Source organism: Monodelphis domestica, chromosome 1 (genome assembly GCF_027887165.1).
Source record: "Monodelphis domestica isolate mMonDom1 chromosome 1, mMonDom1.pri, whole genome shotgun sequence".
Classification (NCBI taxonomy): Eukaryota; Metazoa; Chordata; class Mammalia; order Didelphimorphia; family Didelphidae; genus Monodelphis; species Monodelphis domestica.
The window spans coordinates 593204246-593227481 of NC_077227.1; the positions used below are offsets into that span (position 1 = coordinate 593204246).

General features: G+C 34.9%; 1 protein-coding gene across 5 annotated transcripts in view; it reads left to right on the forward strand.

Annotated features, from left to right (window-relative positions):
* The window catches only part of XPO7 (exportin 7), a 105232-nt gene that overhangs the window by 57344 nt on the left and 24652 nt on the right, over nt 1-23236 (forward strand). For 2 of the 5 annotated variants that reach the window (XM_056813658.1, XM_056813659.1), the window contains exons 2-13: nt 2847-2993; nt 5925-6018; nt 6767-6933; nt 7160-7225; nt 9677-9781; nt 12140-12305; nt 12958-13031; nt 14102-14221; nt 15819-15965; nt 19885-20057; nt 21365-21558; nt 22017-22122. In XM_056813658.1, the coding sequence (XP_056669636.1) occupies nt 2847-2993; nt 5925-6018; nt 6767-6933; nt 7160-7225; nt 9677-9781; nt 12140-12305; nt 12958-13031; nt 14102-14221; nt 15819-15965; nt 19885-20057; nt 21365-21558; nt 22017-22122 (1559 nt within the window). Of the gene's footprint in view, nt 1-2846; nt 2994-5924; nt 6019-6766; nt 6934-7159; nt 7253-9676; nt 9782-12139; nt 12306-12957; nt 13032-14101; nt 14222-15818; nt 15966-19884; nt 20058-21364; nt 21559-22016; nt 22123-23236 lie in introns of all 5 variants that reach the window. The other 3 variants (XM_056813655.1, XM_056813657.1, XM_056813660.1) reach the window with 2 other exon arrangements.

Here is a 23236-nt window from a genome sequence, read left to right on the forward strand (position 1 = left end):
TGAATTTGTATAGGAAAAGTTTTGCTTTTAGAACACTGTGCTTGATAACAGATTATTTGTATACATATTGTCCTCCACTTTTCCTTGCTTTGAATTGAAAAAGATAATAGATAATATAATTATTTTTATAGTAATAAAAGTCAGAGGAAAGTCTAATGAAAATCCCAAAGTGTTCGCATCTCTCCAGTGAAACTGTTTATTCTTATATGCTGTAATATCTGCTTTGTTCAATTCCTTCAGGTTGATAGTTGAGTTTCATTAAACAGGTGAAGTAAAATAGAAAGTAGTTTTCATGGCCTACAGTGTTTACTGCTTAGTAGAAAAGCTTTGATTGTTAAAAGGCACATGATAATGAAGTGAGGTGGTAATGAAAACCTTACACTGACTGTATAACTGTATTTATAACTTCAGTAGAAAGTTTAAACAGGTTGGTTTGCTTATTTTGGGCATGCGAATAATATTTTCTGATAATAAGATCCTCATTCTATTCAGAAAGTAAAATCCCATTGCTGCTAAGAATAGTCAGATTCCTACTTTAAATTCAAACCATTCCTTTAAAATTTTTACTTTTGTTACTACTGTTTGTTTTTCTTTATTAATTCATTTCTATATATACCCTTGCCTACTTGATAAGCTTTCCCTTGTTATAAAGATAGGGAAGGTGGAAAGGATACACTAGCCAACATATTTGAGCTATGCCTGATCTAGTTACAGGTCTGGCATGTCTCCTTCCATCTATAACCCCATTTCTGTCTCTCCCTTCTATACATACACATACACACATCTATCTCTAAAGGAATTAGATACATTTTCTCAATCCGTTCCCCAGAACTAAATTTAGTGATAATTTCATAGCATTCAATTTAAGTTTATTCTCTTCAGTTAAATGGATATGTTATCATCCTGGTTTTGCTTGTTTACACTATATTAAATCATAGTTTTCCCATGCTTTTCCTTGTATTCATCATTTTTAATAGTTTTGTTATATGTTTAATGATTTTCCCACTTGATTGGCATCTATTTTGTTCCCAATCTTTTTGAGACATTCATTTTTAAGAAAGTTTATTTTACCCTGTCATGAAAATAATTGTTTTAAAGGAATAGGGCAGTATTTTCCAGTTGTGGTCAGAGGAGTTCTTGTGAATAGTCCACATCTATATATGTACTATTGTCATTTTGATCTTTATTGCCAACAAAGTATGTATGAGAGCATAATAACATAACTTCTGTACTCTGAATAGGTAACCTAGTTTTTCAAATATATGAATGCTTGCTATGATTAATACAGTAAAAAATCATTGAAAACTATTGCCATATTTGTAGTAAACTTGTAGCTCTGTATTTTCTTAGTCAATATAGAAAATACAGTAATGATCATGAGGTCCATGAAATCTTTTACCTTAAAAGAAGAAAGAAATCTTCATATTTGAAAGGTTAGATTTAGATAACTTTTAGGTCTTGAGTCCTACATTTGCATCATCCTTGCTTTTCTGGAATTAGTTCAAGATTTGGAGAGAAGGGTTTGTTTGGGGGAGTTTCCCAGTTCTTATCTCCAAGTAAACATATGCTGCCACTAGGTTTAAATTGCCAGTGTCCTTTAAATGTGTAACTGACTCAGGAGGAGAAAGACACTGTTCAGTTTGAGACATGAGGTACTTGAGGGAAAAGGTGCGTAAATTTTGAAGCTTCTCTTTTTCTTGGTCTCGACCTATGATTTTAAAAACTAATCTGTAGCTTATACTCTTAGGCATTTTGTTTAGGTGTTGAGAGGCACGCATTCCCATGGTCCCATAATCTATATGTGTTTATGGAACAAATTAACCCAAGTCTAACTACTCTAAAGCTGACTCTTTACTACTTCCTCTTATTGCTAAGAAAAAATTGTTTTTAAGTTTTGGCCATTAAAATTTACTGCCTCATATTTCAACATAAACTCTTAGAGACAGATGGAGCAAAGTTAAATGAGCTGTCCAGTGAAACATTTTGCATCAGAGCCAGCAATAAAAGTGAATTTGGAACCACAATCAGATGTTCAAGAATTTTTTTTAATGAAGTGAAAGTCTTTTTTTTTTAATAGTAATACATGTATATGTATTAAAAGGTTACATGAAAAGAGGGGAGAAGTGTAATTCAGGGTATATAGGTTATAATTTATATGCAAAATTACATACCAGCAGTGCATTTGATTTAAGTGATGAAGATGTTGTTAGATTGTTGGTAGAAGTAAATTCTGTTTTTTTTTTTATTTAAATGACATTGTAATAATAGTTTGGATTTTCTGAAACTTCTTCAAAATAAAAATTGATCCTGCTTATTATATATACATACATTTTTTTTTAACCCTTACCTTCCATCTTGGAGTCAATACTGTGTATTGGCTCCAAGGCAGAAGAGTGGTACGGGCTAGGCAATGGGGATCAAGTGACTTGCCCAGGGTCACACAGCTGGGAAGTGTCTGAGGCCAGATTTGAAACTAGGATCTCCCGTCTCTGGGCTAGCTCTCCCCCCCCCCATAAAATTTTTTAAACTGAAATGGATTGAAACAAAATCTTCAGAAATGGTACCATATCCTGTAGAATTTAGAAATAAGTGTGACTTAAACCTTCTGAATATATAAATAGACCTCTTTGAAATAGAGTATCACCAAAAATGCAGTTTCAAAGATTTTCAGTGGAACTATCCATGGAATACTCAATATTTTTATCTTTTGATTCCCCCCCCCCCTTTTTTTTTAAAGAAACTCCAAATACATCTCATTAACTACATATGGATAAAGAAGTTGTTCAAAAGTTGAGAAATAATCCTATTTTCAGTGTGTTTTTCCCTTTGTGGTTGATCTCTTCTAGAGCCTAGCCCAACTAGAGAACCTGTGCAAGCAGCTCTATGAAACTACCGATACAACGACTCGACTCCAGGCAGAGAAAGCCTTGGTTGAATTCACCAACAGTCCTGATTGCCTGAGCAAATGCCAGCTCCTCCTGGAAAGAGGGAGTGTATGTATGATTTGATAATTTCTGAAAAGTAGTAATAAACTAGGGGAAGAGATAGAATCAAGAGTTTGGGGTGATAATTTGGGCACCTGCATGGATTTTTTGTTTTGCTTTGATGGTTTTTTCCTTCAGGCATTCTTCCCATCATGATCCTCTTCGCTGAAAAAAGTATGTCTAACTTATAGTTGCTATAACTATCTATGATTTAAAAATACATTTAGATCCCTCTTTCTATGAAAAAGCTTTACAGTGAGTAGATTGTAGAGGCCAAACACCACCACCATGAGGAAAATCGTTTTTTAATTAATTTTTTTAATCTTTGTCATCTTAAACTAGTTTTCTGGAACTCTTCTTCAGCTTTTATATTTAAATTACTTTGCTAACAAAGCTTACATTTAAGTAGAAATGGTATAATAGCAATAGCTGCTTTCACATACATTATTAGACACTTTCTTGTTGGTCAAAACACTTATTTAAAAAAATCTTATGGTTGTTATTTAGTTGTACATTTGCCTATGATCAGTCCCACAGTTGCCAAAAGAGGCAGCTAAGGATAAAATGCTGAGAACGGAGTTAGAAAGACCTAAGTTCAGTTTCAGCCTCAAATTCGGTGTTGACCCTGAGCAAGTCACTTAATCTTTGTTTACCTTAGTTTTCCTCAACTGTAAAATTAGATGAATAATAGCACATGGCTTCTGGGGTTGTTGTGAAGATCAAATGCAGTATTGTTTGTAAAGTCCTTTACCTAGTGCCTAGCACATACTATATAAAATGCTTTTTATCTTATCTTCCCCTTGATTTCCAGTTTTTCTTTTTATATTCTGGACTTAACCTCAAAAGATTTCTTTAACAAAGATTAATTTATAAGTAACCTTGGACTAATGAATATAAAGCCTAAGAAATGTAGCTGAGAGTTACAAGTCAAAGAAAATAAACTGCATTGGTCTACAAAGTAACTTTTTGACATGTCATTTTAATTTGTGTTCAAACAGCTTTAAGGTGTCATAAATGATGCTTAAAATTTCTTAATCACAAGATACACTGTGATTCCAATTAAATATCTCAAACTATTGAACCTCTGAAATTAAATCCAACTCGCATTAAGAGATCTGGTTTATTTTATAAGTTACCGGGCCTCTCCATTCTTCTTTTCCTTTTGTCACACTGTGTTCTTGGTGGTATCTGGCTTAGTGGATTTATGTGACCACCCTCTCAGCACCTTCTTTGTCTACAATTTTCAGTTCAAAGGTAGATCAAATTTCCAAAGAAATAAAGTTCATCAGCCCTTGTTAGAGGTGTTCCATTCCTGGCCAAAAGCTCATCATTCCTATATATATGTCAAATCTCAAAATCCGAATCTCCTTCAGCATCTCAGTCAGTTCTTCTCATTCCATGTTTTCCTTTCTCTTCTGAAGTCACAATAATAAAGCTAAAAATAGCACCTATGCCCATCAGGCCTTTAATTTCTTGTATCTTATTCCCTAGCACTTATTTCTATGCTCCCTTTCCAGACCACAAACTGATCATACTTGGTTTGGCTGAGAAATATAAACCATATTTTGTGTCATGGGTATAAGTTCAGTTAGTTTCCAATGTTGTGTTTATTTTATATTTTAAAATAATATTATATGTTAACTTTTTTTTAATTTAAAAACCATTACCTCCTATCTTAGAATTAAAAATATTTGTTCCAAGGCAGAAGAATGGTAAAGGCTAGTCAGTTGAAGATGAGTGACTTGCCCAAAGATACTCAGTTAGAAAGTGTGTAGAGGCCAGATTTGAACCCAGGATCTCCCATATTTAGACCTGACTGTCCACTGAGCCACCAATTTGCCCCTAGAAAAGTTGACATTAATGGGTAGTCTGTTGATCTTAAAATGCTCCTGTTTTCACTCAATTATCCATAATTAATTGAATTCCTTTTTAAAATAAAAATGACTTTGAACCTATAATCTGCTATAACATGTCATAATCACATACAAGAATTCTCACAATTCTTCACTTTTTTAAAGTGAAATTGTAACTAGGTGGAATGCCTGCTTTTCGGTAAGTGGTTGTTGGCAGCTAGGTGGTTCAGTGGATAGAGAACCAGACCTTGGGTCTGGACATCCTGGGTTCAAATTTGATCTCACACACTTCCCTATCTGTGTGACTGGGCAGTTGCCTAGGTCTTACTGTTTTTCTGCCTTGGAATGAATATTTAGTATTGATTCCAAGATAGAAGGTAAGGGTTTTTTAAAAAAACAAAACTCTGTACTCAAAAAGTATATATACTTTCTACTTCTTAGCTCTGGAGATAATTTTTACTTTTCATAAATTATCCTTTAAAGCTAACGCCATTGGTTAACATATACAATTCCAAGAACCATAATTGATCATTAACTGTTGTTGGGAAAGTATCATTTTGGGAAGGTATATATATACACATCAGAATTTCTCATTTTTTTTTATTCTTACAATATACCTATTAAGAATATTTTGTGATAAAAATCCTCAGACATTCTTAGCTTTAAGTAGTTTGAGTGGCATCTACCGCTCCCACCAGTTCAGATAGCTCTTTATACTCTCTAATTTGTCCTTTCCTTTATAATAACCTTGCTTGGTGATATAATCTGCCATGCCATTATTTTTAGCAGATATCTGCTTTGGGTTCCTTATTATGGTGGAGCATTTGTAGTTTTAGGTGTTTGCACCATTGTTTGAATTTACTTATATTTCCAGATTGAAGCTATATGTGCTTGTCCTTAGCATATCTGTTTATCCTTAGAATTATATGCTATATGAATTTTCTAAGATTAAAATGTATCAAAATTCATTACTTCTTTTAAGGCAGAATTGAACAATAAATAAATATGATAAATAAAAAGTCTTCTCCTGATTTACCAGGTGAACTCTTCATTTTGAAACTCAGATTTTCTTGATTTGCTTTCACAGTCATCGTACTCCCAGTTACTGGCAGCTACATGCCTTACAAAGCTTGTATCACGTACAAACAACCCTTTGCCGTTGGAACAACGGATAGACATTCGTAAGTACAGAATTTTTTTTTTTAACCCTTACCTTCTGTCTTGGAATCAATACTGTGTATTGGTTCCAAGGCAGAAGAGTGGTAAGGGCTAGGCAATGGGGGTTAAGTGACTTGCCCAGGGTCACACAGCTGGGAAGTATCTGAGGCCAGATTTGAACCTCCCATCTCTAGGCCCGGCTATTCAATCCACTGAGCTACCCAGCTGCCCCCAAGTACAGAATTTTCTGTGAAAAAGCAAAGAAATTTATTTTATTAGTACTACTCTGAGCAGTAGGTAAATTCACATCTTTGCTTGGTAATGTTCTGAAAATTCCTTCACATTAGATTATGAAGACCTTTATAAATGGTAAGAACAAATAGAGATGTTTATTTGTGAAATGAATTTTGTAAATGCTTCCTCTTTATCTGAGATTTTCTCATTTAATTTTGTCTTTATAGGCATTAATAAATAAGGAGTATATGGGTAAAGATTTTGCACTTTCTTCAAGGACATTTTCTTTAACTGCTTAGGAATGCCTACTCTTAAGTTTCCCTGCTTATAGTATAAAACTGTATATGCATAAGATTTCATAAAATCTGGAGAACCACTCTTCTGATGTCTAGTTACTATTTTAAAAATAAAATAACAGGAATCATGAAATTTTAGAATTAACAAATTCATGTTCATAATTCTGTGACCATCTAGTAATTCTAAAGTGATTGCTATTTACCAGAGTCTACAATCACACTTATTGTTTTTGCCTTGTAGGGAACTATGTGCTCAACTACCTTGCCACTCGGCCAAAGCTGGCTACTTTTGTGACCCAAGCACTTATTCAGTTATATGCTCGAATTACAAAGCTGGGTTGGTTTGACTGTCAGAAGGATGAATATGTCTTCAGAAATGTAATCACAGATGTCACAAGGTTTTTACAGGTGAGATTGTTTTTTGATACTTTGGTACTTCTCCCTCATTCTCTACAAATAAAATCTGTCTAAGGTATCATCAGTAGCTTTCTCAGAAACATTACTAATCACCTATCTAGATCATTTCTTGTAGTAGCTCTAGCACCTGAAGTTCCCATGCAGACCCTCTGTTCCAAATACAAAGTAACAACAATAAACACAAAGTTAACCTTTGTTGCCTTCTATTTCCCACCAGGATAGTGTTGAACACTGCATCATCGGAGTGACGATTCTGTCTCAGCTAACCAATGAAATTAATCAAGTAAGTGCTACAGCCTTCCTCGTTGAAGTAAGTGTTCTATTTTTTTCTTTAGTATTGGTGTTTTCTGCTTTGTATGGGATGATCTTTTTTGGCAGTTGTGTGCTTTTGCGGTAAGTGATTAATGTCCTTTCTGGAACAGAATTGAATGGTTGGCTTTTTCTCTACATGCACAACCTTACTTTCTCCCATTGCCACATTCCCCTTTCTTTTTCCAAATACTAGACTCTGCTTTTCTGCTTTCCTTGTTGATATTAATGTTCATTGTTAAAGATAAGAGCCATGATGCTAAAGCAGGCTGTTCTGTGTTAGCAGCATCTTACCAATGAAAGCAATTCAGTCTGACAATATGAGTCACCAAATCCTTGTTGGCATCCTTTGGGTGCTTCCTCTATTCCTATACTCATTACTCATTATTAAAGTTATTGCCCCCAACATTTTAAGAATACATAACATAATCTTATGAACCAAATAATTGTAAAAACAGTAGGGAAAAATGACTATGTTAACTGATGTCACAAATTTGTTCCAAGGAAATGTTTTTCTTACCTTGGGACCTAGCCAGAATTTGCCAATGGAAAATGAATTCTAATCTTTCTAGTTAGATGAATAGACCATTGTTAATTAATATTAGTTGTATCCCTCATTTAGATTGTCAACAAATTAATTATATTAATCATGCTATTGCTTATATTTTTGCAGACATTTTTATTAACCCTGGCTCTGAGAAAAATCTAACTTAAGTTAGTGATTTAAGTTTTTCATTTTGCTGTCTACTAAAGTTTGTATCATGTTTTGTTGCATGCAGTTCCTATTATGATTAGTAGAAGGTGAGCATGAGTTATATGAGCTAGCATACAAATTTTCTTGGGTTCTCCACTTTAATTTTAACATGTTAGCTCCAGAGTTGGCAGTGTGACCTTGGGGTTAAGTAGCTTGAACTCTGTATAATGGTGAAATCTCTGAGTCCCATTTAGACTTTTAAGTTGTATGAATCTGTAAGGTACATTCATTCCATTAAAGTATTTCCACAAATTTTATCTTACCATCACAGATCATGAAGTCACATGCAACTCATGCTTCATATTTAAACATATGATGCATAATGGAATTACACCTCAATTTAGAAATAGTAAATTATATATTTTGTGTAATCCAGCAATATATTGTCCAAAACATATTGAAACATGGATAGACCCAGAAGTAAGGTACTAGAGGAAGATTTGGAGAGTGTTTTCAACATCAAGTGAGATATGTAAAGAGCTTTGCTGTTATCTATATACATTTTCAAGTTATTATTTTCTATTGTGTTGTAATTAATTGCCAAATTTCAGATAGTACAGTTCAGTGGAATTTCTATTCTACAGCAACTCCCCCACTTAGAGTAAATTTTTAGGAGTGTCATGGCTTGTTCTTCTTTTCCTAAAAATAATTGCTATGTGACCCACTTAGTGGGGCCAAAAGAAAACAGGCTTCTTTGGGACATAGCTAGTGTGAGTACTCTGAGATATCATATCAAATTTCTAGGAAAGCAATGGGTTACTGAAGATGGACATAAGTACATAATTGTCTCTTAGTGCTCTTGCATATTCAAAAGAAGCAGAAGGAATAGTTCTGGCCTAAACTAAAGTTAATTGGGGAAATCAATGAGAGAAACATAACAGTATTTTAATAAAGTGATAGTATGTGATATAGACCACTAAAGGAAAAAATGCCTCATTATGATATAGAAGGGATGGATCCTAGTGTCCTTCTGTCAAATTAGGTTTTAAGTAGGACATGATGACAGATTTTATTTCTCCTATCTAAGGACCAGCCTACCTAAGTCAGAAAATATTGTCACTGGGTTGGCCAAGACTGATAAAATTGTTGGTTTCAGTAACTCCAGGACTATCTGTTAATCTTTAGAAAGATTTCAGGCAAAGTCTAGGGGCAGGAGGAGTTCTTACACTGTGACTTAATCACAAATTCTTGAGTTATTAAAGTATTGTGTGTACATAAATAAAACTTAGTCTACTATAGCAATTAGTGTTGGAAGTGTTCAGATGAGGAAAATATCAAAATGGACTGGGACTTGAATTAATATATATTCAAGTTAAATAATAAATTTAGCACTTGGGAGTTGATCCATTGAAATATAAATGTAGCCACAATGTCTACTTTTGTTATTCAGCTATACCTAATGGGAATTATTAACTGTTAATTTAGTAATATTATCTTAAGTTAAAAGAAAATGTTTCTTCTGTGTCATTTCTTCAAATCAGCTCTTCTTAATTGTTTTTCTTCATAAAATCTAAAGTTTTTAAAATATAGACTAATTCAAAGTACTGTTTTCAAACTCACATGGATTTATGTAGGAGGGAATTGATATTTTTTTTAATATTTAAAGTTTTTACTTTGTTTTTTGATAATGAATTCTAAATTTGCATTGGGTTCATTCACTTTTTTGAACAGGCAGACACCACCCATCCTCTGACCAAACATAGAAAAATAGCCTCATCTTTCCGAGATTCATCATTATTTGATATCTTCACTCTCTCGTGCAACTTATTAAAACAGGTGAGACTGAAAGTTGGGTCCTCCCTTATATATTTAGGAAAAACATAAATAATTTGAGGTATGCTAATAGTTCTTTCTATTTAGGAGTAAATCAGTGCAGCAAACATCAACTATCTACTATGTATAAGGAATCATGTTAAGTACCAGAGATATAAAGACAAAATGAAAAATATTGCCTGCTCTCAAAGAGCTAGCATTCTTTTGGGAAGAAATTTAAGCACCTTCTTTAGTCAATCTTCATCATTTACCTCCTTGAAAGGCAGGCTGGTACAGTATGAAGACTATTGGATTTGGAGTCAGAGGACCTGGGTTCAAATTCCACTTTTATCACTCATGACCTTTGACCATAGGCAAATCACTTATTCTTTCTTGGACATTAGTTTCCCCGTGTGTAAAATGAAGGGATTTGGGTTAGATGACCTGAAGTTTCTTCCAACTCTAAATACATGGTACCAATCTTAGAGGCTTGTTAGAGTACCTTGCCACATTGATAATTATTACAAGTCTATACCTTCAAGCTCCAGAGCATTAATAGCTCCCTGACCATCTTAGTCTCTTAAGTAGATTTTGTATATGACCAAAGTTTAGAACTTTATCCTTTTTTTTTTTGAGACTAGGTCTTTGTATTTTGCCTGGACTGGAAATGTAGCCCCATTTGCCTAATCCTACTACTAATTAGAATGGAAATTTAACTGACTTTCTTTCCAACCTGAAGTAGTTCATCTTTCCTTAGGCAACCTAATGGCTCTCTCTTCCCCAGGACTAGTATCAGCACCCTCTAATACAGCCAAGAGCTCATCCTCTCTTCCAGTAGCAGGGATTACAAATGGGTACTACCACTTAAAGTATTTTAAAAACTCAATAAAACCTACATCTAGGAAGAGTAAGCACAATGTTTTTATAGTACTTAGCTTCCTTGTACTCTGGGAACAGTAAGTTGTGTACTGTGTTAATACACAGAAACTAGGCCAGTTTGATATCTCCCACTAAGTGAAATACAGTACATAACGGGCAGATCTGTAAGAAAGAAGTTTTAGGATATTTTAACATCCACTCAAATTTACTAAGCGAATGGGGATCTAATACCACATAAGGAAATCAATTCATGTAATTGAACTAAAGAGAAACGTTGCTTGTGTACATCTCTTGATTGCATTTGTGTACTTTTTATCCCTTGTCAAAAGCTAAATGGAATTTGGGGACTTGCATGACATGGCTAAGGATATAGCATAGCCTCTGGTTTTCTGTTTAATTTTGTCATTTGTTCTTATTTCCTAAGATGCCCCAGTTTTTTAGAAACAAATCAGGATTCTTTCTCTTGTCCTTTTTCATAAGTTATTTCCACAGCTTCCATATTCCCAAAGCATACTCAGGTCATACAACTTTCCCCAAAGTCTTTTATCCCACTTTATTATTTAGTTGTTTTTTTTTTTTTTGTCAAAGAGAAGCATCCTTTATACCTGGGGGGAAAGGTGTCAAACACATATGCTTCTCTGATAACATCAGCTGTAATTAGCTGAAGCATTGACTATGCTGTATGGACACTTGTCACCCTCATCAGCTCTAGTTACCTTGTATCACTAGCTATGTATCTAGAACTCAAAACTTTCTCACATTGATGTTGGTAGAATTGTTTTTGGTTTTCCTTAACAGAAAAAGATGTGCATATAAACTGAGGGGAAAAAAGTTTGAGACATATTTACAACTCCATCCCCAATATGAGACCTGTCAGGACTTAACTGGCCTTTGGTCTACAAATGAATTCACTTGGTATCACACTGTGATTCAGAATTCCTCTTGTTCATTGTCTATGGCACAAAGAGCTAGCTTACAATTTTAGGAGTTTGGCGGTCTTTTAAAAAGCAAATCTGTGTTCTAACTTGATTTAATGTTGCCTAACACTCTATTTTCTGCAAGCATTGATTAAGGATGCCCATGCTTATAAGAAAGAAATGATTTACCAAACATGGAAAATTCTCCCCACCCCCTTCCCCTTGTGGCAACATCTGGCAACTCAAATGATAGATAAGGAACCACAGCTTTTGGCTGCTGGGCCATTATTTACTAGCATTGACATCATTTGTATTGCCTGAATTCATCTTTCTCTTCCTTTTCTCCCCTTACTTTAACCAGTAGTATTAGCAAGTAGTGGCTATCCAATCCATAAAAGCGTACTTTGCCCAGGTATTTGTGTAAAATTAGATGATCACTTATCCACATGAAGATACATTCTTTGTGGGGAAATAACTTTAATCTGTTAAAATTGGAATGATCTTTCAATCTCAACTGCTGTTTTCTCTATTCTGTGGAGATAGTTCTTGTTTTCTTTGTGTATTTAAAATCTCCTGATCTTTACAGGCTTCAGGAAAAAATCTGAATTTGAATGATGAAAGTCAACATGGTTTGCTCATGCAACTGCTCAAACTCACCCATAACTGCCTAAACTTTGATTTTATCGGCACATCAACAGATGAGTCCTCAGATGACCTGTGCACAGTACAAATTCCCACTAGTTGGAGATCAGGTAACAATCAGAGAACTGGAAAACAATCTCATCACCTGAAATGGATCTGTTTCTGAAACACAGTACTAACAAAACCACCCAAGTACCATCTTCTTTGGAAATCCTTATTAAAATTTATGGGGTGGGGGTAAGAATTGTAGCTTCTCACAAATAATAAAGAATTATAGCAGAAAAAAGTTAGAAATAGCTCAGGAAAAGGAAAACTTTGCATGTCTCCCTCTTTTAAGATTTCTTTAAAGAATGACTTGTACAGATTTTTAACTAACCTTCCACATTAATCACCTTAGGGACTTGGGTTTCTCATTCATGATTTTGTATGTCTGTCTTAAAATCCTTCTCTATTTGTATTTCTGAATATAGGCAAATTCTTTCTCTTTAGCATCATTTTAATAGATTCCATAATGCTGCTTTGTTCCTATAGTATCAGAAGCATGACTATTTGTTAAGGGAATTGAGAGACGAGATCAAATTTAGCTTTGTAGTGATAAAGAAAACACTTTCTGTAGGAGTAAACATTTCTGACCTCTACCTCTTTTTATATCCCCAGTAAGTACAGGGGGTATATTCACTTGGATATGTTGCCAAAAGTATTCCAGCAAATAATGATGCAGTCACACCCATTAAAATGCTTTTTTTTTTCTCTTTGTTTCAGCATTCTTAGATTCTTCTACCCTGCAGCTGTTTTTTGACCTGTATCATTCCATCCCTCCTTCATTTTCACCTCTGGTGAGTCAGTACCACAGTCCCCTAAAAGTAATGGTATCTTCAGCGTTGATGAATGGGCCTTATTTTAAAAAAAAATCTTTGCAAGGCATTTGCTTCAAAATGATACAGATGTAACAGGGATAAAAAGGTTTGAATAACCTTATTTTAGTTCAGCTAAGTCTGAATTAGTATTTTAAGTCTGTCAACCAGACAGTGAAAATGATCAGATTTTTTCAAGTGCCATTACATGAGTTTAGACTATACTTCAGATTGCCATGAAGGAAATACTTCATCTTAAAATGTTGAACTATTAAAAATTAGAATAATTATTTCAGGCACACTTTACAGAAATAATAAATTAAAGGTGAGGCCAGATTTGGATTCCTACCCAAGATACTATATAGAAGCATAAATGGCATGTTGTCTTTTTAGAATAATCCTTAATCTAAAGAATCCTTTATGTTCTAAAGTTCTATTTGTCCACACAGGGACACCAAATAGCAAAAAAAGAGAGTTGTATAATGAAATAACTACTATTTTTCATTGTTTCTACAATGGAATGCTTTTCTAGATAACTTAATGCCTTTCTGGGTCACAGAAAATCTATACCCATAGCAGAAACGTTAACTTAGTGCAGGTAGATAAATGATATGCTTTTTTATGGACATTTCTTTACAGTCCAGCTTTGCTAAGGCTGATGAAGTACAAAAAGGTTTGCTAAAAAGAAAAACAGGCCATTAAGCAGAAACGTAAAGCAATTAAGCTATTAATTGCTTGAAGTTTTAAAGCATTAAATATTCATGTTGGCAAGAACAAGAAGAACTATTAAACTGGTCAGAGAACAGTGAATCTAATTAGCAGCTATGATCAACTTGGTTCTAATGTTCTTGCTTCATATTAAAACAGCCCAGATGCCCTGAGTTATACACTCCTTGATCTTTCTGTCCTTTACAATTAGAGAGCCCAATGAGGTATAAAACAGATGCTATCATAAGAGGTGAGGAAGGCTTATTAAATTGAGAGTGTTTTGGTAAAATAACCAGTTAAATTGCTTTCCAGTGTTTTTCTGATTAAATTTTTTTGGTTTTTAGGTCCTATCCTGTTTAGTACAAATTGCTTCAGTCCGCAGGTCCCTCTTTAATAATGCAGAAAGGGCAAAGTTCCTCTCTCATCTTGTTGATGGTGTTAAGCGAATACTGGAAAATCCACAGGTGAGAGTGTAGGCCTCAACTTTTGTGATACATATAGAGAATCAGCCATGCACATTAGCATATGCCCACATGTGTGAAAGAAATCGGGGTATACAGCATTTGGCAGTGGACTAGAAAAGAATGAATCTCAAACTCTCTAGTGCAGTGATGTCAAACTTAGAAATGGGGCCACTTAACTATATATAAGAATCCTTATGGGTTGCCTATTGGCTGAGATAACAAATTAACATTTTTTTTTTGTTTTTATATTGGTTATTTTGTTAAGTATTTCCCAATTAACATTTTCATTTGGTTCAGACTGCATTCAGGAGTGTTACAAACCAGGTTATATATTTGACTCATTTCAAGTATGTTTGTTTCCAAGTATACGTGTGCTTGGGTCCTCTTACTCTGAATTTGGGGAGGTAATAGATAACTACTTATTCTACTAAATTATTAGATTTTAAAGGAAGGAAAGCTTTTAGCCCAAATTGTTGATTATTAGCATAATAATCTCATGTGTAATTTTATACTATGGATGACTTTATAGTGCCTTCAGATCTGCAGAACTCTTTACAAATATCTCATATTTCATCCACTGTTACTTTATTTACCTTTTGTAGTAAATTTTATCAACCTTATTTTACAGATGAAGAAACTAAGACTTAAAAAGATTGAGATTCCTAGAAGTCAGGCAGGATTTAAACCCATTTAAATCCAGACCTCTCCTGACTGTAGTCCCTTTCCACTGTACCGTACTGCTATTATTGCTATTAATTTATTTGCTTTCAAATATACTTTTTCTCTGGTGCTAATCTACTTTAAGTAGAACTTGTGCTAGAAGGATATACTAAAAGAATTTAACCTAAAATACCAAACTCTGTTCATCATCTTGTGAATGAAACATTGTTATAACTTTACTGAGGTGTTTACTGTACTCAGTACTTCGCTTAATAGATATGTAAATTTATTTTTTGTGACCAGAGAAATTGTCCTTTGTCTCAAGTATGTCAGTAATCATTATAATTTTAAACAGTTCGCCTAACTTTAATTTAAATGCATCCAGTTTTCCTCAACTATAAAACAAAACTATTAAGAACTGCCTGGTGGTTGTTAATATATAGTCATCCCTCACTATATTGCAGCTTCACTGTATCACAGTTTTATATATCATGGAGTTTTCGCTATATCATGGAATTTTGCAGATGAATACCATACTTTACACAGTGGAAATGCAATATACCACTACCGCTTGCACAAAGGCAACCAATCACAGTGCCATGTTTCAGTATCCTGGGCGCTGATTGGCTCAGGGACTGTAACATTGGTCTGTTTGCTCTCCAGCTACTTTGCACATTTCCACCTATCACGGAGGTCATGTAACTCCCATGATAGGTGAGGGATCACTTTAATTAATATGAAAGTCCTCAAAAAAAAAAAAGATTCTCTTGTACTAAATATGTATGACATTTTGAAAAAAGATTTAGCTCAGAAATTTGAAACATCTTTCACTCTTGCCCCTACCCCTCAAAAAAAAAAAAAACAACCACATAACTGTGATAATACAAGTGAAGTACATGACACTCAAAACTTTCTTTTCCTCCTTTCCTACCTTTAGAGTTTGTCAGACCCAAACAATTACCATGAGTTTTGCAGACTTCTGGCAAGATTGAAAAGTAACTACCAATTGGGAGAATTGGTAAAGGTGGAAAACTACCCTGAGGTCATCCGATTAATAGCCAACTTCACAGTGACCAGCTTACAGGTTTGCTTTGGATTAAATTCCTTTCCTTTCTCTCTGTCTAGGATGTCATCTCCTTTCCAGCTGATTTTGTAGAAACAACATCCTATTTTTCTGTATCCACTCAAAGACTCTGTTAATGTACATCCCCTCACAACTACAGTTGATTTGGAGGTTTCAACCAATTTGCTTTTCAGGACCTGATGATCCAGTTTGATGGTTATTTTAGACTATTTCATTTTCTTCATTTTCATTTAGGCTTCATTTCCTGGTAGTATTTCCAGAGAAAATAAAGACACACAAGTAATTTCAATTTATTGGGTAGGAAATGATGTGAAACAAGAGGTTGAAGATATCCAAATTTTGACCATATTATTTCTCAGTAAAAAATAATTCAGCACTACTACATGGGTATTAAAACATAATTTTAAAAATGATTTCTAAAAATACTATGTATAATTCAGATCAAATTACTTAACAGCTCTGAGTAAAGGGAAGAAGACAATTTAGATCATATAACTTCTCAAAACTTATTTTAGAATGGAAAAATTGTTATTACATGTAATTGGCAAAATAAAATATATAAAAATTGAAATTGTAAAAAAAAAAATATTGTGTAAGACAGTAGATTTCATGAAGTATTTCTGGACCATCCAATCTTCTAAACATTTATTAAACAACTACTATGTGTTAGGCATTGTGCTGAATGTTAGAGATAAAATTAATAGAAAGAAAGACAGTCCCTTCATTTAAGGAACTTACCATCTAATGGGGGACGACAATAATACACAAAAGAAGGCAGGAAAAGGGGGATCCATGTTATCTTGTTTTGTGGAATTAAGACCAGGCAGAGCAGCATATGTAGATTGCTGTAAGCCAAAAAACCCATTTTCTGCCTGCAATATTAAGGAAGGTGCTAGGGGAAATTTGGTTTGATACTCTGCCATCTGGCCCTCCAGTCAGTGAGAAGGAAGAGGAGACTGAGGGGAAAAGGCCAAAAATAGAATTTAAATAGATAAACAAGGGAATCCTTTTCATGAACTAACAAAAACCAGAATTTCTATTCCTGTTGTGTTCTCCAGTCAAGACTGACCAAAGTGAAAGTGGCAACTGTTATCTTAGTAGTTGTTTCTTTCCTTATAGAGCCTTCCTACATCAACTTTTAAATTATTAATGCTTATTTTATTATGCCTTACCTATCAGTTAAAAAAATTTGAACCATTAATGTTCTTTGTTGCTTCTAACACCTTTGGAGCCTTAATTCATCCAATTTTACTTCACTTTGAATAATATATTCCTAAAAGATATATGTAATGATGGGGGGAAACCTCCTAACTTTCCGTGTTAAGTCATTAATTTCTTTAAGTTCATAATTTCCATTGTCAATTCCCCCCTATTTTTATCATACTACATTAACTTGATTTTTATCAGAACACAATCACAACACAGAACACAATATTATAATTTTATTTTCCCACATCATCTCTGCAAATTATTAGTTAAGAAGGTGGAGGTACGGAGGCAAGGGTATGTTACTAACCAAAGAAACCTTCTTTTGAATAAAAACTTAGGCTAAGTAATAACCTTTTCTAAAATTAACTGCATCATAGCTCACTTAAGATGCTTAGTATAGCAAATTAAGTTGGGGTGGGAGAGAGACTTACTAAGTCTTTTTAACTTTATCTTACATTTATTTCCTAAGTATTTATTAGTTAAAATACCCATTAGTGACCTCTTAATTAGAAAAATATTTGTGGTTGTTAATAACTTTGAAGTGAAACTTTTACCGATACCTCCTTGAAGTCTGATTTTTATACCTTCGGACAGTGTTACATGTAGAGCTTGGAATACTAAGCAAAGGAAAATTGACCTGCATGGTATATTTTCTTTCATCTTCCAAGTGCTTTATTCTGGAGTGTGCTATATCACTCTTGTTATAAAAACTGACAAAATAATAAAACTATAGTTTCACCTTCTTCCCCTTCAACCCCAAATTAATTTTGGATAGGTTTTTAATATTTAATTATTAGTCTTATGGTACAAAGTTAACCCCTTGGACCCAGTTATATTTTAGTTAGAGTTTTCCTTTTTTTCCCTATATTTATGAAATATATATCTAGCAAAGAAACTAAAAAAATAGAGGTCTTAACAGAAATGAAGCTTTGGCTATGCTCCAGGGTTATCTATCATGTAATAATATAGCAGCCTTCAGGTAAATTTAATTTTTATCCTACCAGTTTGTTTAACAGCAAGGATCAAGGGTGGGAGGTGTTGAGTGATAAAAACAGAGAAAAGGCATAAAAATAATCATTGGAACTAAGGATAGGATTCTAAGACATAACAACATTAGAACCAAAGGAATTGAATTGAGAACTTGCCCACAACCAGTTTAGTCAGTGAGTATTTATTAAGTACCTACTATGTACTAGGCACTGTGCTGAGCACTGAAGATACAAAGAAAGACAAAAGCAACCATTTCAAGGATATATATTCTAATATGGTGGCATAGGCAGACAACTCTTGGCAAACAAGATATATGCAGGATAAACTGAAGGCCAGTGTTAGAGACTTAGGTGGGCGGTTACTTCAGCAATTCAGGTACAATGTAATAAGGGCTTGGTAATGTCAAGGGAGAGAAAAGGACAAAAACAAGAGGTGTTGGGAAGGGTAGAAATGGCAGAACTTGACAACTTACTGGATATTCTGGGTTAAGAGAGTTAAGTAGTTGGAGATAGCACCTAAATTTGGAAACTGATTGGCTGAGAGAATAGTAGTTCCCTAAACAGTAATAGGGAAGATTTAAGGAAAACAATAAGTAAAACAAGTTTTGGCAGTGTTGGGTTTGAGATATCTGTGGGACATACAGTTCAAAAAGTTCTAATGGAAAATTGGAGATGTGAGACTGGAAGTCAGGAGAGCAGTTAAGTGTTGATAAGTAGATTTGAGAAGCATTAACAGAGATAATAATTGAATCCATGGGAACTAATGATCAGCAAGTGAAATAGTATAGAAGAGAAAAGGGCTTAAGACAGCTCTGGGGGATACCCAACTCACCTAGTTATTAAACAAGTTCTAGATGAGGATCTAGTGAAGGAGACAGAGAAAGAAAAGCCAGGAGGAAGACAAGGATAGAGCTATGCTACAGAAACTAAAAGAGAATATGAAGGAGAAAAGGGTGATTAACATTGTCAGGCTTCATTCAGAGAGGTCAAGAAGGATGAAGACTGAGAAAAGGCCATTGGTTTTAGCAATTAAGAATGTTCATAAGTTTGGAGAAAGCCATTTCAGTTAAATTATGATCAGAGAAACCAGAGTTAAGAAAAGCATTAGATGAAAGTAAGTAGAATTACTATATATGGTCTTTTCAAGAAGTTTAACCATGAAAGGAAAGATATATTTAGGAAGATTGCTAATGGGGATGGGCCTCAGTGGAAGGGTTTGTTTCTTTGTTTCTTTGTTTGTTTGTTTTTAAGGACTAAGGACATATGGGCGTGTTTCTGGACAATAAGGGAGTATTGTGGTCAGGGAGAGATTGAAGATGAGTGAAAGATAATCACATTTGTGGGACATTAGGGAACACGAAGAAGAGCCCCAAATCCCTCAGTTTTCACCTGAGTGAGCAGTAGAGAACTATAGAATATCTTTTGTCATTGTTTAGTTTTCTAAAAGTATGCTCATATTCCCTATTATATTGGTTATAAGCTTTTTTTGAGGGTAAAAACTGCTCTTTTTTTATCTTTGTATCCCCAACACCCCCCCCCCCCCAATGCCTTTTTGTTGAAATGAGTAGAATTATTAAATGTGCTACAGAGAGAGCAAAGCTTGGGAAAAGGGACCCTTTTTAAAAATCCTATATTCCCTTTGTTATATTTCAGTAACAAGTGGCCAATCTATATTATTAACAAAAGTAAAAATAAATCCTCCACATTTTGATTCTCCTTAGCACTGGGAATTTGCTCCAAATAGCGTGCACTATCTCCTGAGTCTGTGGCAGCGACTGGCTGCCTCTGTACCCTATGTCAAAGCCACAGAACCACACATGCTGGAAACTTATACCCCTGAAGTCACCAAAGCCTATATCACATCACGCTTGGAGTCTGTGCATATCATCCTAAGGTAAGGGAACTTGGTCACCCTGATTATCCTCCTCAGAACCTTTATATCACTGTTAACTGAGGTCTACTATATTCAGGAGAAAAAAAAAAACTTTTGAAGGTGCTTGAAGCCATAGATATATGACTAAGACAACTAAAAATTACTTTTCCTCTGTTTAAAAAAAATGAAACTAAAATGACATGATATGGATTTTGAGAGGGAGGCTATTCATTAATCTGCTACTTTTTTTTCACATTTTCACTAGTTACAGCATTATCTATGAAAACAGAAGGCATTAATAATAATCCTGTACAAATTCCCTACATTTGCAGGTCAAAGATGTTAAAAAATATATAATGTGCACAATATAGATATTGAATATTGATCCCCTAAAGGTCTAAGTGTTTTAAGATTTAGATAAGAGCTTTATTTCCTCACAAACTCTTAACTAAAAAACATCAAAAAGCTAAGCAGATGTCACTTAGTACATTGACAAATGGGCCCTATAAATCTCGATGTTTGACTAAGAGTAAGGAGATTAAGCCATGGCTATGGTCAACAAAGTTTCAGATTCTATCAGAATGACATATTATAAAATGAAATTGTTCTTCATCTAGGAGAACCTTCCTATTGCATTTTGCTTCAGGGGTTGGTACCACATGGAGTAGTCAGATTTGAAAAGTCAGAATTGAGAGATGAAGATCGGAACCAGTAAGTGAGGGTTTATTGTGACTGTGGACCAAAAGTCTTATATTCCAGAGGTCAGCAGAATCCTAGTCACAATCTCAGAGCTGAAAGAATCTAATCCAACCTCATTTTTACAGAAGCAGGAATTAAGGTAGGCAGGCAAGAGTAAAAAGTCAAGCAATTGTTTTTATATTGTCGTGTAGACAATAAAGATGAGAGATATGTAATATCTCTACTCCACACCTTTGCAAAGGGAAAGGGTCAGGGTCCATGAGTATAGAGCATTTAACATGTTTACCAACTTTTTCAGTGTATTGGATCAGTTTTTTTGTTGGAAGCGGGGTTCCTCTTCATTTTTTTTCCTTTAAAAAAGTTATTTCATATATAGAATGCCTGGTTGGGGAACCAGAGAGCTACTAAGAGAAATTTTGATGATGCAGAAAACAAATATATAAATAAAAATCTGTTTGGGGAACTGCCATAAGTGAACTCATTCCCAGAGCAGAGGCTATTTGCCTTGTCCCTACTTTTCTACTTTGTGTACAAACAGACAAAATGTGGTTTAACCATTAAAACCTCAGGAAAAGTTGGTTACAGGTAACTAACAGTATCTGGGCTATCTTCCCTGTATTTGAGTACAGAGATGGTCTGGAAGACCCCCTGGATGATACAGGCCTAGTCCAACAGCAATTGGACCAACTGTCTACAATTGGCCGCTGTGAGTATGAGAAGACATGTGCACTCCTTGTCCAGCTGTTTGATCAGTCAGCCCAGTCATACCAGGAGCTACTCCAGAGTGCCAGTGCAAGCCCTATGGATATTGCAGTCCAGGAAGGTAAGTGCTCCAAGCAAGGACCTAGCAAACTGGCTACATGGATTTTAATGCGATTGGGCATTCAGTCAGGACTTTTCTTCTTTCTTCAGAAGGGTCTTTATCAATTAGGAAGAACTTGAGCCATGGCAATTTAGGGAATGAGGGGGAAGCTCTACTATATGAAATAGGCTTCTTCTTTTTTTTTTAACTCCTAAGAAAACTTATATTCCTTTTAATAAATTTGGTTGTGTAAAAATGGTCTCTTCCATTTCCCAGTACAAAAATGACAAATGTAGAAGATAAATCTCGTTTTACTAAGCAAGGCTGTCTATTAAGTTCCTAAAGGGGGGGAGGGAGGGTGTTCCAAGGTCATAAGGTAACCAGAGGAAAGTACCTAGTTGGGAATCTATTCTTGACCCGACCCAGGTCGTTGAAAGAAAGTGATATTAACATTCTTTCTTTGCTTCTTTCCATTGCAGGACGGCTAACATGGCTGGTTTATATTATTGGTGCAGTGATTGGTGGCCGGGTTTCATTTGCGAGCACAGATGAACAGGATGCTATGGATGGGGAACTGGTCTGTCGGTAAGTGTTTTCCCCAGACTCCCATTTCAGCTGCATCTCTTCTGAGTTGTAAAGTTGCTGTGACAATTTGCTTCTGCTACAGCTTTGTTCCTCACTCCCTAAAAATGAGCTAGTGAAGCAGATTGCTTGTGAAAAGAAACTCTAGGTAGTAATAGTAGTATCACATTAGAAAACCAAAATGGAGGGAGCAGCTGAGTAACTCAGTGGATTGAGAGCCAAGCCTAGAGATGGGAGGTCCTGGGTTCAAATTTGGCCTCAGACACTTCCTAGCTGTATGACCCTGGGCAAGTCACTTAACCCCCATTGCCTAGTCCTTACCACTCTTCTGCCTTAGAACCAATACATAGTATTGTAGCACAGTGGATTGAGAGTCAGGCCTAGAGACAGGAGGTCCTAGGTTCAAATCTGGCCTCAGACACTCTCCAGCTGTGTGACCCTGGGCAAGTCAAAGTATATCTAGAGTCTATTTAAAGACACCAGGAAATGCTAGGGCAAAATTAATATATGAACCACTTATTGGTTTATATTATAAACTACTAACAAGAAATGCTTCCAGGGGGCAGCTAGGTAACTCAGTAAATTGAGAGCCAATCCTACAGACAGGAGGTCCTGGTTCAAATGTGACCTCAGACACTTCCCGGCAGAGAGAGAGGGAGAAGAGGAAGAGAGAGAGTGTATGGGTGAGAGGCAAAGACGTCCAAAAGATTGTGACTCTTCTATAAGTGTCAGCTCTAGGGTTAAATCATTGGTTTCATATTGCCATAAATTCAAACCATTGGCGATATCATTTCCTACTTACAAGATTTCATTTAACTGTGAGTCTCATTTTACAAATAACTACTGGCAAGCAATTTTTTTTTTCAATTTTATTATTTATTTATTTATTTATTTATTTAGAATGTTTTTCCATGGTTACATGATTCATTTTTTCCTCCTTCCTTTCTTCTTTCCCCACCACTGGAGTGGACAAGCAATTGTACTGTGTGATACATGTGTTATTACTTTTTTTTTAGTATTTTATTTGATCATTTCCAAGCATTATTCATTAAAGACAAAGATCATTTTCTTTTCCTCCCCCCACCCCCTATAGCCGACGCATGATTCCACTGGGTGT